Raw genomic sequence first — 15,257 nt, forward strand, 5'->3', positions numbered from 1 at the left:
AAATAAAGCCATCCGCTCCCCAATGGAGGCTGAGGGAATAATCCGAAAACTCATGCCGCTGGATCTGTTAAATGGTGGTTTGTTCTGTCATGGGCACACAAGAACAAGATGTTGAGATCCAGTTGCAGCATAAGTATTTATTGGGGAATCCAGAAGCGTAAATCCAAATGCAGGCAAGGGGTCAAAATCCAGATAATCCACAGTCCATAAAAACAAAAGCCAGAGAAACAAACAGTGCACATAACAATACAACAAACCACAACCAAAGGCAGAAACAACAGAGACTAAATAGGCAGACACTAATGAAGAAACACAAAACAGCTGAGTGCAATGAATGGGATAATGAGTCCAGGGGTGAGTATGGGAATTGTAGTCCAAGGGGTGAAAACAAGAGTCCAGGATGGAGTGCCCTCTAGTGGCTGACTAGGGCACTCTCACTAGTGATCGTGACAGGTGTGATGTGTTCATGTTTTCTGGTTCTGCTCAGAATCCTGGCAGCAGCGTTCTGTACGAGCTGCAGCTGTCTTATGGTCTTTTTGGGAAGACCAGTGAGGAGCCCATTACAATAATCCACCTGCTGGTGATGAAAGCATGAACAAGTTTCTCTAAGTCTTGACTGGAGACAAAGCATCTAATTCTTGCAATATTTTTGAGATGATAATATGCTGATTTAGTTATTGTCTTTACATGGCTACTGAAACTCAGGTCTGACTCCAAAATCACACCAAGATTCCTGACTTGATTTTTAGTTGTTTGACCCCTAGAGTGAAGGTACATGTTCACTTTGAGAACTTCATCTTTGTTTCCAAATACAATGACTTCAGTTTTGTCTTTGTTTAACTGAAGGAAGTTTAGGCACATCCAATTTTTAATTTCATCAATGCATTGACACAGGGAGTCGATGGGGCTGTAGTCGTTGGGTGATAGGGCTTGGTAAATCTGGGTGTCATCTGCATAGCTGTGATATATGAGTAAAGGAGCAGGTTCTAGAGATTGTGTTTGTTCACTAAAAAAAAACGATTATGAGTGGTCCTTAAATAAGCCATTAGCAAAATTGTAAACTTAGAAGATGAAAATTAGATGTAGGTTTAACCAAATAGCCTATTGATTATGCATATATAATTTACCCTTGAAAATTCAAAGAGACTTTAACTTGCCATTATTCATTTGTTTTTACCACTGGTTTGCTGAGATGAGCAAATCAACATTTCATCATTTAAAGAGTTCCTGTTTTTATGGATGTTCAATCAGCGCACAAAGTGAAATATTAATGCTGATTAATGCTGCCTTCACATGCTCTCAGAATTATTATAAATACGAGTTTCTTAGGTAAAACTTGCACATGAACGTCCTCCTATTTCGATGAGCTCGTAATCACGACTTCAGATGTGGGAATTATCAAATTTCCAATGTGAAGGCAGCATAAAAATCATGCCAAGAATCATTTTTCGCGTGGTGTTTATGTTGGCCAATCGAGGGCACTGCTTGCCAAGGAATTTTTAAATCATTTTATTATTCAGCTTCCTAATGAACTGTCCGCACTAGTTTCGCCATTGAAAATTGGATCGAAGGGAACAAACGCAACTTGTATTATCATCGTGTCATTGTTATCAACTTCAAAGTAATAAACTTCCTATTCGTGTCACCTGTAAATGTATTCCACACTGCGAAGGGCTGCTTTACGTTGTTTTCATCCAGCGAGTTCACCCAGGATGCGTTCTTGCACTCCCTTACTTTTTAATCTGCACAGAATGGGATGTCTTATTTTCAGTGTCTTGTTCCATAAGCCGTTTTTAAGAGTGTCAAGTTGAAATTATTTCAAAACGTGCGATGGTGCCCTTGTGTGCTCTTCCCTTGCGCTCCTTTAGCTTGAACTAAAAATGCATTTTGGATGTTCAAAGAGCCCACAAAGTGAAATAATAAGTGCAAAAATGCATTTAAATGTTCTTATATAAAAAAATATTTTTTTGTAGGCCTATTTAAAAAAACAAAAACAAAAAAAAACAACTAACCAAACAAAAAACTAGTGTGTAAATATAAATTGTTATGAATATAAATTATGAAATTTTTTTGTTCTTAAAAGGGGTAAGTCGCTCAAAAATGGAAATTCTGTCATCATTTACTCAAGTAATTCCAAACCTGTATGAATTTCTTTGTTCCGCTGAACTCCTAGGAAGATATTTGGAAGAATGCCAGTAACCAAACAGATCTCGCCCCCCATTTACTTCCATAGTAGGGAAAATAAGTACCATGGTAGTCAATGGGGGGTGGGACCTGTTTGGTTACTGACATTCTTCCAAATATCTTCCGTTGTGATCATCAAAACAAAGAAATTCATACAGGTTTGGGACTACCTTAGGGTGAGTAAATAATGACAGAATTTTCATTTTTGGGTGAACTATCCCTTTATGGGCTGCTGTTGTTTAAGTGCCTGTGATCAAGTTTATCAGTGGTGTCTGATGTTCTTTGTCATGTTGTTTTATAGTTTTCATTTCAAACATCTTGTGACCTTGAAGAATCATGTATAATTTTCTAGAGAATTTATTGTGCTTCCCATTTTGAATATATCTAGGCCTAGCACATCTGATACAGTTTAACATTAAAACATTATTGGTGTCTCGTGGTAACATAACGAAAATGAAAAGCTGTTTCAAGAAATCTCTCTGTCATTACTTTCTAAAACAGATAAATTTTGTACATTCTACAAGTGGAGATGAAAAGAATAATCAATGCAACGGTGAATGTACACGATTCAAAAATAGACATACTATATTAAAACGTTCATGTATTAATGGCAACAATAAAACAAATCAAATCATCCAAATTTCTCAGGTGCTCTTTGATCTTCAGGTCCTGAGTGTAAAGATCCATCTTTTCTCTCAGGTAGAGGGGTCCTGCTTAGCCTGCAGCTCCTTTATGCTCTGCTCCAGGCTCTCTCTTAGCTCCTCGCTCTTCTGGAGCAGTGTGGCCTTCAGGTCCTCAAAATTCAGGTCTCTTATGTAACCCGCTCCCCGTTGAAATGGACTGGTGACATATTCGAGGTAGGGCTTTAGTGCACACCTCACAGTGCTCACTTCCACTTCTATGCGCTCCTTCAGCATGTCAGCACCATTAGTGATTTTGGTCATCAGATCTTTAGCCAAAGGATCCATCTGTTCCTTCAGGTTGGTGGTGTACTGGCTGGATATTGACATTTTTTGTTAGTCTATCATTGTCATTTATTTTCATTAGAAATGCTGAGTTTCCTGCAGGTAAATTTGTAATAACTTACTTGATATCCTCTCCCAGCTGGGAAGTCCTAATCTTCTTGACAGTTTCCTCAGCGGTGCGTGTGGCCTGGTCAACATAGCTCTTGAATGCATCAGTCAGCTTTTCCAGCTGTGTCTTGGGCTCATCAGCATAGAACAGGTTGGCTTGGCAACCTGATGAAAGTGCAGGGAGCATTTCATATCAATAATGTACATGTTCAAGATATATAATGTTTCATAATTATGACTTATACAAACATTTCTGTCATCTTTATAGGGATAGCTCACCCAAAACTAAAAATTCTATAATTCTTAATTGTAATTCTGAAATTTCTTGATTTATTCAGAATTTTTATTTTTTGGTGAACAATCCGTTTTATGCACATATTTTCTGCCTTCCACAAAGAATAGGGTGCGTATAATTTATTTAAAGATGATAGAGATATTTCTGTTCATATTTGTGAAATTTGTTTTTGTAGTATGACTAAATTGTACACAACAGCAATGCAGTGACCAGGAAAACCTGCATCGTTTTCAGTTTTGGACTGTAAGGAAATGACAGATATGAGTTACTTACATTATTTACTTGTTAAGTAAAATAAAAGTAAATATAATTATTAACCTTTATTAATTACCTGTGTCAGTGTGTTAACTGTGTTTATATTCACGCTGTTCAATCCGAAGTGGTATTGTGGAGGTAGTGGTTGCATATCTCCATTTATATACCAGAAAGAAGTGATTGTCGCAATAAAAATCCAAAGTCCAGTGGGTATTGCCTGACTGTCACAATTACTCCATATCAAAATTTCCTGGAACTTTTTGTCACATCAGATCCTCACGTTCAAAGCAAACCATAAAAGCTGCCAGACTGTGTGGCTAAAGCAACTGACACTTAAGAACAAGGCCTTTGATGTCACGTCACAACAACTATGGTATTTTGGCAGAATTTATACCTGTTTACATGTTTAAAGGGCCAATTTACTGTTTAGATTGGAGAAGGTCTATGATTGTGAACACTTATGGAGTATTATATTTAATGTTCTTGTGTTTAATTTAGGGCTGTTGACAAGAATGCCCATGCAATAATGTCCTTTGTTTTAGCAGCCTTGTCAGAGATTTGCTATTTGATTTGCCAATATGGATGTCTCACATACACATTTCTACAAAAGCAACTTTCTGTAAATATATATATATATATATATATATATATATATATATATATATATATATATATATATATATATATATATATATATATATATTATTTTGTTTATTTGTTATTGATATATAATTAAATTAAAATGTGACATTTGTAAACTTGCAAGAAACAGGAACAAAACACATTTTTCTCAGAGATAATGTATTTATTCCAAATAAATAACCACTGTTACACCGAATAAAATAGAGAATTTGCAAATGTAAAGGACATTGGATACTGTAATTTATGAGACTTTATCAAACCTATTTTTTTTTCTAGTATAGATCATGGTAGGATAAATGGAGGAAAACATGGATCAAATAAGTAAAATTTCAAAGATCATGAATAATTATGTAGTTTTGTTAGTGAAAGAAGAAGTCTTTGAAGCATCTAATTTCTCTTAATGAAGGATTCGTACAGGGTGGTGAGCTGGTCCTTCAGGTCCTGTGCGTAGGGGTCCAGCTTTTCCTTCAGGTCTTCGCCGTAAGGTGTGAGACTCTGCTGGACCATCTGGGCTCTCTCTCTAATCTGGGTCTGAAGATCCTCAGCCAGAGGGCTCACGGTCTTCTGGAACTCCTGCAGATGCTGGTCAACCTTCCCCTTGATTTCAGCACTGTAGGGCTCCAGCTGAGCCTGCAGCTCCTTCACACTCTGCTCCAGGTTTCCTCTAAGCTCCTCGCTCTTCTGGAGCAGAGTGGCCTTCAGGGTCTCAGAATCCAGGGATTCTGCATATGGAGCCATGGCCGTCCTGAGCTCCTCCACTCTCTGCTGGATCTGGCTCTTGAGGTTGTCAGCATAGGGCTCCAGCTGGTCTCTCACAGTGATCAGGTCCTGGCCCAAACGCTCCCTCAAAACTTCAGCTTCCTTGGTGATTTTGGTCATCAGCTCTTCAGCCAGAGGATCCATCTGTTTCTTGAGGGTGACGGCATATTCACTGGCCATGTCGGCACTCTGAGTCAGTCTAGCACTGTTAAATGGAGAAGGATGTTTGAGTTTCATATCAGGACATAAGAAATAATCTAAATAACAGTGTCCTGTGGGTAAATATTCTTTACTTACTTGACTTCCTGTCCCAGTTGGGAAGACCTGATCATCTTGACGGTTTCCTCTGCGGTTTGTGTTGCCTTGGAAACATAGCTCCAGAATGCATCAGTCAGCTGCTCCAGCTGTGGCTTGGGCTCATCAGCGTAGAATAAGTTGGCCTGGCAACCTGTTGATGGAGCATTTCAGTTTGATCAAATGGTTTTGTTAATAGACTCTGTAAATTTATCAAGCCTTAAAATATTTTCATATTGTAATTTTCTCTGAATTCCTCACCTGTAAATACAGCAAGTGCAAGTACCACAAGAACCTTCATGGTGTTCAATTTTAGTCTAGAAGTAAAAAAAACCCTTTCAATTAATGTCTCTGTCTTTTACATAAATGTAAAAAGTGTTGTATTTTGAAGTGAGAAAGCTCTTACCTTAGTCAGTGTGTTTTAATTGACGCTGTCCTGTCTGAAGAACCAGTGTGAAGGTGGCTGGTTCACATCTGTATTTATATAGCATGGGGAAATGACTGCTGTAGTGGAAACCCAAAGTCCAGTGGGTAGTGCCTTGCTGTCACTACTCCACATCAACACCCTGACTGTACCTTCAACCACCAGAGACTTTCAGATTCAGTGCAGATAATGATAACAGTGGAACTTTGTCTCTAAAAACAGTAGTGAATATTTTAAGTTTAAATTTGGTCAAAATCAAAATACATAAACTATTTTATTTTTTAATACATAAAATATTTGAGGTCTTAGCACTTAACATTACACAGATGTCATTAAAGGGAATTAAAATATAATCCCCAACTGCCTAAAACAAAAAAGAAAAGTGTACATAAAAATATTTGGAAACATTAAATTAATAAAAATCATGTAAGACTAGAAAAGGAGTCATCCAGATATTGAATTAGTTAAAGTCCATCTTAGGTACTTAAATCAGACAGAGCTCCAAGTTTGAACATTTGACCTAATAAATCAACAAATGATAAAAGATGTTCTGCATTCCCTGATAAGGTCTGACACGTCACTCAAAGCCTCTTGATTCTGTTTGCTGGCATTAAGCATTGTTACTCTTGTTCTTTAGCTTTAAATCTAAGAGTTAACTGTATTAACATTTATAATAATTTGCCATTTAAGTAATATGTAAATAGTTTTAAAGGAAATAGACTCCACTCCACATAAATTGATTGCAAGTATCCCATGATCCCAATCCTGGGTCTGAAAAAACAGAAAGATATTTAATTATTCAATAACAATATTTCTCTGGTTAAGCTACAGTAAGGTTATTCATCATTTCATCATATAATTCCTTTCACCAAAGTTTACAAGAAGTAGGCCTATACATATTATCTAATTTTAATTAGAGATGACTGTTTCTCACCACTGTTGAGCATTATTCCACTACTAGTGACCCCGCTAGAAATTTTACGTTCCCAGAACATTCTCAGAACATCCCCACTGGTGTTAAGGACATTGCCTAGTAACATTCCAAGTACGTTAACAGACGGTCACGATGTGGAGTTCTTTTAAGGTTTGGGGGACGTTATTTGGTGGACCTTCAGGGAACATTCAAAACATTCTCTGAACGTTTAGGGAACCATAGTTTATTTGGAAATGTTCTCAGAACGTCCCTGCTGCCCTTGTCAAAAAAACTGAATTGAAATTAAGAGATAAAATTGATTAACAAAAGTGGCATGTTCAAACAAAAACTATTTTTTCTTAAAGCTGCAATCCGTAACTTTTTTTGGTTAAAAATTATCCAAAATCAATTTTTGAGAAAGTGCATAACCAGCCAGTGTTCAAAACTATCTCATTATCTTATCTCGATTCACAACGGTACATTCTAAAAAATGCTGGGTTAAAAACAACCCAAGTTGGGTTGAAAATGGACAAACCCAGCAATTGGGTTGTTTTAACCCAGTGGTTGGGTTAAATGTTTGCCCAACGTGCTGGGTAGTTTTATTTAACTCAACTCTTGTATAAAAAATACTGTATTGCTTGCTTAAAATTAACCCAAAATATGCTGGAAATTAACATTTATTAATATGTTTAATAAATGAGCATTTATAATAAGATAATGAATAATAAACAATAAACATTTATTAAATTGCTTATTAATAAATGTACACCTTTTGATTATTATTGTTTCCTCTAGTAATTATGTGTCTAATTTTTAATTTCTCACCTATTTTGGATTCATTTTAAGCCAGCCATATAGACATTTTTAATCAGTAGTTGGGTTGAATAAAACTACCCAGCAGGTTGGGCAAACATTTAACCCAATCACTGGGTTAAAACAACCCAATTGCTGGGTTTGTCCATTTTCAAACCAACTTGGATTGTTTTTAACCAAACATTTTTTAGAGTGTATGCTTGTAACAATGTTTTATAATAAGAGCGGCATGGTGGATTTCCGTGGGAAATTCGAGCATGCAGCAGTTCGTCTATGCGTCATTACGTCAAGTCCGTAAACAGAAAGGAAGGAGTCCATCCAGGCTAGTCGGTTTTATCACGTGAGGACGCTGCCGGTAGCGGATCATTTATAGTCTTTTCTCACAGCAGCTGAAATAATTAAACTTATCATTTTGATGGTGGATTGTAATCCAGAAAGATACAAATGACAATCATCAGTGACAACTGGAGATTCACCCTTAGTCAAAAAGCAAAAGACTTTGGACTGTGGAGTGGCTACAGAAATTGAAATCTACAGATAAAGCTAATATACACTAAATACACATAGTCACGTAATGCTGATGTTGTTAACATTAACAATTTGAGAACAATATAACAGTAATCATGCAGTAAAGCATGATTTATTGTAGGCCTAATGCTTTTTCCTCAGTCAGTCAGAACAAAAGTGGCAGAAATGTTACTTACTTGTTCAGATGATATTTTCCAGTGAAAATTCTTATATTGGTCATACTTTCAAGAAGTAGAATCTGTGATTCTGAAATACAGTATCCACACTGTTGCGGTGACTGACAGCAAACATTAGATTCATCCGTGCTGACCTGCAGGTTTCAAACAGAGATGGCGACAAAGAGGAAAAATCACAGACTGCAGCTTTAAATGTCTTACAAAAAACAAAAAAAAGCTCTTTACAGGTATTTTCTGGTTTAATGTTATGAAACCTTTTCTTTAAAATGGAAATCTGTTGCATTAAGTCATTAGCTGATAACAGCACATGCATGAGCTAATGTAACTGCTGTATCACTGCAGCAACTACACAGTTACTGTCTTTAAATAAAGCAACATGCAGCAAAACATTTGTGTTTTTGGATCATCACTGACTGAAGCACAGGCGCTACTCTCCAGCACAATGGTAACCTCACAAAACATCTCGGTTACATATGTAACCCTCGTTCCCTGAAGGAGGGAACGGAGACGTACGTCACTAGTGACCGACGAACTGGGATATCGCTAGAGAGCCCTATCAGCTTCGAGTGAACTAAAACAAGCCAATGGAATTGGCGTGTGATATTTGCATAATGCGCACCGCCTCCAACAGGTGTATATAAATAGGAATCAGATGCAATCGCACTGAGGAGACAACTGGTGTCCGCACAACAGCGAGGGTACAGAAACTGTGGCGACGGGACGTACGTCTCCGTTCCCTCCTTCAGGGAACGAGGGTTACATATGTAACCGAGACGTTCCCTTTCAGTTGGTCACGTTCGACGTACGTCAGTAGTGACCGACGAATTGGGATCCCAAATAAAGCGCCACAGTTACAAACCCCTTCCAGTGCCCAGTGCAAGCTCTAGCCACCCGTCGCACCAACTGGACGGTGAAGGGGGCGAGCTTACACCGAGAGAGTCTACTGCTGTTCCGACATACCCACTAAGTAAACTAGACTACACTGGGGAAGCGAACCCGTAGGGGACGCTGCGGAGGCCACTACCTACACAATGGGGGAGGAGTTTACGTGGAGAATACACATATGGACTGGCCCGGGGGGCAGTACACATATGGAGTCCCTGGGATGGCTCCACCTGGGTAGGGGGAGACACATCTGACAGGTGACAGCAGAGCTGGCTCTGCTAAGGGAAAGACACGGACTCAGCCCGTAGGGGGTTTTAAACCGTGGATGATACACATATGGGACCGCTCACGTAGAGGAGTCACGACATATGGGCCCCAGCCAACAGACAGCGTCAGCGATGGATGTAGGCCTGGCATCAGACACTCCGCAATGTCCGAGCCGAAGGGGGAGGCGGAGGAACTCGACAGGGTTCGCCAAGTGGGGAACACGACTGGAGTCAAAATATGCACGCATCCGGCCCAGGGGGCGGGAATGGCATTGCAAGCCGACACTTAGAGTGGGTTCAACGCGTCTACCGGCTAGTGGAAGCGAGTACACGGGAAGATACCGGCTCTACACGTAGGCTATAGAATCTAGCGAACGTGTTAGGTGTCGCCCAGCCCGCAGCTCTACAGATATCTGTCAGCGAGGCGCCATGAGCCAGCGCCCAGGAAGAGGCCACCCCTCTGGTGGAGTGGGCTCTCAACCCGAGCGGGCAAGGCACGCCCTGGGATTTGTACGCCAAGGCGATGGTATCCACTATCCAGTGGACCATCCTCTGCTTGGAGACAGCCTTTCCCTTCTGCTGGCCTCCGTAACAGACAAAGAGCTGGTCTGAGGTCCTGAAGCTTTGCGTTCTGTCTACGTACACACGCAGAGCGCGGACGGGACAGAGCAAGGCTAGGGCTGGGTCTGCCTCCTCCGAAGGCAGCGCTTGCAGGTTCACTACCTGATCTCTGAAGGGAGTGGTAGGAACCTTGGGCACATATCCGGGCCGGGATCTCAGGATGACGTGAGAGTCGCCGGGCCCGAACTCTGGGCACGATTCGTCGACCGAAAATGCGTGCAGATCCCCTACCCTCTTCAGAGAAGCCAATGCAACCAGGAGGACGGTCTTGAGAGACAGTGCTTTTAACTCGACTGATTGCAAGGTTCGAAGGGCTGACCCCGGAGAGATGTAAGAACCAGGGTCAGATCCCAAGAGGGTATGGAGGAAGGGCGAGAAGGATTCAGTCTCCTCGCCCCCCTCAGGAACCTGATGATCAGATCGTGTTTCCCCAGGGACTTACCCTCAACTGCATGGTGATGTGCAGCGATAGCAGCAACATACACCTTCAGGGTGGAGGGAGACAGCCTTAGCTCCAACCTTTCTTGCAGGAAGGAAAGCACGGATCTGACCGCGCATAATTGGGGGTCCTCTAGGCGAGAGGCGCAGCATTCGACGAATAGGTTCCACTTCAGCGCATAGAGGCTCCTCGCGAAAGGAGCTCCAGCGGAAGTGATGGTGTCTACGATCGCTTGCGGGAGATCACGCAGACCCGTCCATAGACCCGACGCTGCATGCCCGTTGTATGTGGCCCCCCATCCGGTGGCGGAGGCATCTGTGGAGACCACAGTGTGCCTGGACACCTGTTCCAGGGGCACTCCGGCCCGCAGGAACAAGGGGTCCGACCACCGGATGAGAGTGCGTCGGCAGCTCGGTGTCACAGGAACACGGAGCGTACCGCGCTGCCACGCCCATCTCGGGACCCAGCCGCGAAGCCAGTGTTGAAGCGGTCGCATATGGAGCAATCCGAGCAGCGTTACCGCGGCTGCAGATGCCATATGCCCCAGGAGCCTCTGAAATAGTTTCAGTGGAGCCACTGTCCTGCAACTGAGCGTACTCAGGCAGGTCAACACCGATGGGCGACCGAGTCTAGCTCGAGACCGAGATAAGAGATCCTCTGCCCGGGGGAGAGTTTGCTCTTGTCCCAGTTGACCTGAAGCCCCAACCGGCTGAGGTGAGCTAAAACCATATCCCTGTGTTCGCACAACTGCGCTCGCGAGCTGGCCAGGATCAACCAGTCGTCGAGGTAGCTGAGAATACGAACGCCTTGTTCCTTGAGGGGAACAATGGCCGCCTCTGCAATCTTGGTAAAGACGCGGGGTGACAGGGCCAGCCCGAAGGGTAGGACTTTGTACTGACATGCCCGACCCTCGAACGCAAACTGTAGGAAGGGTCTGTGGCTAGGCAGAATCGAGACATGAAAGTACGTGTCCTTCAGGTCGATCGCTGCAAACCAATCCCGGGGACGGACGCATTCGAAAATGCGCTTCTGCGCATCTTGAACAGCAACTTGTGAAGGTACCGGTTCAAGACGCACAGATCCAGGATTGGCCATAGCCCACCGCCCTTTTTGGTACAATGAAGTAGGGGGCTGTAAAACCCCAACTTCATATCGGCTGAAGGGACCGGCTCGATTGCATCCTTCGCCAGGAGGACAGCAATCTCCGCCCGGAGAACAGGTGTGTTGTCCAGTGACACCTGAGTGTAGTGGACACCCCTGAAAACCGGGGGACGTCGGGCGAACTGAATCGCATAGCTGAGTCTGATGGTATGAATGAGCCAGCTGGACAGGCTGGGGAGCGCTATCCACGCTTCCAGACACTGAGCCAGCGGGACCAAAGGCACCACAGACGCACCGGGGGTGGGGCAGTGAGGCAGAGTACGGAGACCCGACTCGGACGGCATGGGAGCGGCCCGGAGTGTGGTCAGACTTTGCGAGGCAGCAGTGCGTATGGGAGACGGAGCACGGGGCGCGGCCTGCGCCATCACACTGCCACCTTCTGGCGATGTGAGGGGGGGCTGCGCGTGACAAGGCAGGGCCTCGCACGCTGACAGCCGCAAGCAGAGTACGGGGACCCGACTCGGACGGCATGGGAGCGGCCCGGAGTGTGGTCAGACTCTGCGAGGTAGCAGTGTGAATGGAAGACGGCACATGGGGTGCGGCCTGAACCACCACACTGGAACCTGCTGGTGAAGTGAGAGAGGGCTGAGAGTGGCAAGGCGGGGCCTTGCACACTACCAGCCACACCCTCTTGGGACCTGGAGGATCAGACAACAGTTCTATTCGTGGGTACCGCTGGACTCCGGAGAGCCAGCGGCGGAACAGACCAGAATTCTCCACCCGGCCCTCCTCCGGGGAAAGAACGCTTTCCTTCAGCTGCAGGTCACCATATCCCCAGGACTGCCTCCTGTTAACCAACTGGGTTGGCTGCGGGGAGAGTGGGCTGGGTTTTAGGCCAGCTTGTGAGATGAGCACATCGACAAAATGTACTTGACGATGACACATCCCAACAAGACTAGCCAGGGGTGTTTCCGGACCACCATGGTGGACATTGTCTGGCCAGAGGCCTGCGCTATGACCTGTATCATGCGTAGCTCAACCCTGACTCAGAACTACCCCCCTAAAGGGTAAGACATCTGATCCTCTGCTGGAGCTCCGACTAAGACGCTAGGTCCCTCATGAGAAGGACCAGCAATCCAAGCAGAAGCTACCAGCCATGTTGGACAGTGAACGTGGCCGTCCAACTGGATGACACACGGCGCACTGGGCGCTGACGTGGCTATGTTTTACTAAACATGAACCACCCACGGACATAGTCACAACATGTTTGTGATGCACTAGAGGAGTGGGGGGCCCACGGAGAATGGCTCGGCGGGTATAGCCCCACTGTGATCCTCTGGTCACCCAGGCTTATTAACCAAAGTAGTATTCTTCTTATTCAGAAAAATAACTAGATCGGGGAATAAGTGAGGGGACTCCACCTCATTAAAGGCGCTCGAGTCTCGACCGTGCATCTAGAGCGCCAGACGGCAGCTCGATGGCACACGGCGCGCTGAACGCTCAAGCCCTTACGAGAAAGGCGAGACAAACAACGCGCCGACGTGGGCATATTCTCATAAGAGAATATGAACCACCCACAAACACAGTCTCAGCACGCTAAGCAGACATGAGAGAAAGTGATTGTGGCCGTCATTGAGGATAGGAAACGACCGCCTCCAGAAACGCATGGACAGAATTACGTCTTGAAAAAGACGCAGTGTCTGTCTGTGAAGCTCTTTTAGAAGGGGAAGAGTCAGCTCTCTCGTGCTGAAGCACACAGGGAGTGACGCGATGTGTTCAGGTACACCACTCCCCGAACACACCGGGAGGAACCGGCCCAAATTGCAACAGACAACTGCGTTTTATATGGGAATTCAGTTGCTGTTAAAACAGCAGTTGAGAGTTTAAGCTCAGGCTCCCTGGGAAGCTCGCGACCTCGCTGTTGTGCCTTAACGCCAACACAAACAGACGCTGAATCTCCAAGGCTGTTTAATTTCACTCTTGTGAAGTCTGAAGCTGGACACCAACTGTTGGCTCCGAAGCGAAAGACAGAGTGCGATTGCATCTGCTTCCTATTTATATACACCTGTCGGAGGCGGTGCGCATTATGCAAATATCGCACGCCAATTCCATTGGCTTGTTTTAGTTCACTCGAAGCTGATAGGGCTCTCTAGCGATATCCCAATTCGTCAGTCACTACTGACGTACGTCGAACGTGACCGACTGAAAGGGAACTCAGAAACAGAACATTAAACACTAACAGATCTCTCTAGATCTCAGCATCCTCACTTATTACAAACCACTCTGACTTTGTTTCTTTCATACGAATCTTCTTAATGAGGTGTTGATGTTTTATCAAAATGTCACCGTTACAGAGGTAAGCGCTTGCTTTAGTTGGGCTCCTGATTCTTGATATTTTGACTTTAGTTTTTTCTGCAATTGTTGTAATTGTGTGTTTCTAAAGCATTTGTTACAAACAAAGGTTGATCACATGGCTTTGGTTGGACTTTGTGGATGATTTTAACATCATGCAGTGATCTTATTCACTGATCTCTGAATAATGTGTTTTCTTTAATATGTTTGTAGTCCTACGATAATGCATAAAACCCTGTCCTGCTTACATAATTTAAAAGCTTTTATCATTATTCAGATAGCATCATGTAGATTCACACAGACATCAAGATTCTGCGTATGATCCTCAACAATGGTGACAGAATTTTCAGATAAACAGATTAACTCTAAGCATCACAACAAGCTACTGAAGTCACAAAAAAAGATTTTTGTTTATGATTCATGATGTCTGTGTGAGTCTAAAAGACACCGCTCAAACTGTTTGTATAATGAATTAAAAAAAAAAAAACTTGTAAAAAAAAAAAAAACATTAATTAATGCTAAACATATTATACACTCATAGTTTAGTCTCTGGAGAAGATCATTGAATCAAGACACTCCATGATGATTGAATCACCAGCACTAAACAACCCAATTCATCCAATCAGAATTTCTCATGTGTTTTTTGCTATAAGATGTCATGATAAGCAGCCAGACAAAATGTAATGTTAAAAATGTCAAGAATCAAGAGCCCATCTATAGCAAACACTCACCTCAGTAACGGTGACTTCAAACTTTATTCTCCATAAAACACCCACATAGAAGGCGACGTTCTCGTGACCTTGCGCAACTTTGCCTAAAAGTTCTCTAAAAATGATGAAAATTCTGAAATTTTACAGACCATTTGGGACATAAAACGTCCTCTTTTGGTAATGAAAGTGCTGCAGTTCAAGGTTCCTTACATGATTTTATGGTCACATAAAAACGTTACAAAGAGGATATTTGGGACATTAAATAAAAAAAAGAACATTGCCACATGGTCCTCTGTTGGTCATTTAATAACGTTCCTGATGAGTTTAGGGGGACGTTCTATTTTGGATATTTTATGGTCGCGTGAGAACGTTACAAAGAGGACATTTGGGAAGTTATCAGAACGTCCTATAGTAATAGTCCCCTAAACATTCCCAGAATGTCCTGAATGTTTCCTGAAGGTCCACCAAATAACGTCCCCCAATTAACATTCTGTTAATGTCCCAAATGTCCTCTTTGTAACATTCTT

The 15,257-nt window shown here is 43.1% G+C and overlaps 2 protein-coding genes across 2 annotated transcripts; both read right to left on the reverse strand.

Annotated features, from left to right (window-relative positions):
* Positions 1–2,361: 2,361 nt before the first annotated feature.
* si:dkey-7f3.14 (apolipoprotein A-I-like) lies at positions 2,362–3,931 on the reverse strand. The gene is made up of 4 exons (XM_067395863.1): positions 3,884–3,931; positions 3,744–3,793; positions 3,272–3,422; positions 2,362–3,180 (listed from the first exon to the last, which is right to left on the reverse strand). The coding sequence occupies exons 2-4, from the start codon at positions 3,775–3,777 to the stop codon at positions 2,880–2,882; spliced, it is 486 nt and encodes a 161-aa protein (XP_067251964.1). The 5' UTR covers positions 3,778–3,793; positions 3,884–3,931; the 3' UTR covers positions 2,362–2,879.
* A 660-nt stretch (positions 3,932–4,591) lies between these two features.
* LOC137027613 (apolipoprotein A-I-like) lies at positions 4,592–6,006 on the reverse strand. Its single transcript, XM_067395850.1, has 4 exons — positions 5,909–6,006; positions 5,764–5,819; positions 5,506–5,656; positions 4,592–5,413 (listed from the first exon to the last, which is right to left on the reverse strand). Exons 2-4 carry the CDS (start codon positions 5,801–5,803, stop codon positions 4,837–4,839), a joined length of 768 nt encoding a protein of 255 aa, XP_067251951.1. The 5' UTR covers positions 5,804–5,819; positions 5,909–6,006; the 3' UTR covers positions 4,592–4,836.
* Between the last annotated feature and the right edge of the window lie 9,251 nt (positions 6,007–15,257).

Source organism: Chanodichthys erythropterus, chromosome 2 (genome assembly GCF_024489055.1).
Source record: "Chanodichthys erythropterus isolate Z2021 chromosome 2, ASM2448905v1, whole genome shotgun sequence".
Taxonomy (NCBI): Eukaryota; Metazoa; Chordata; class Actinopteri; order Cypriniformes; family Xenocyprididae; genus Chanodichthys; species Chanodichthys erythropterus.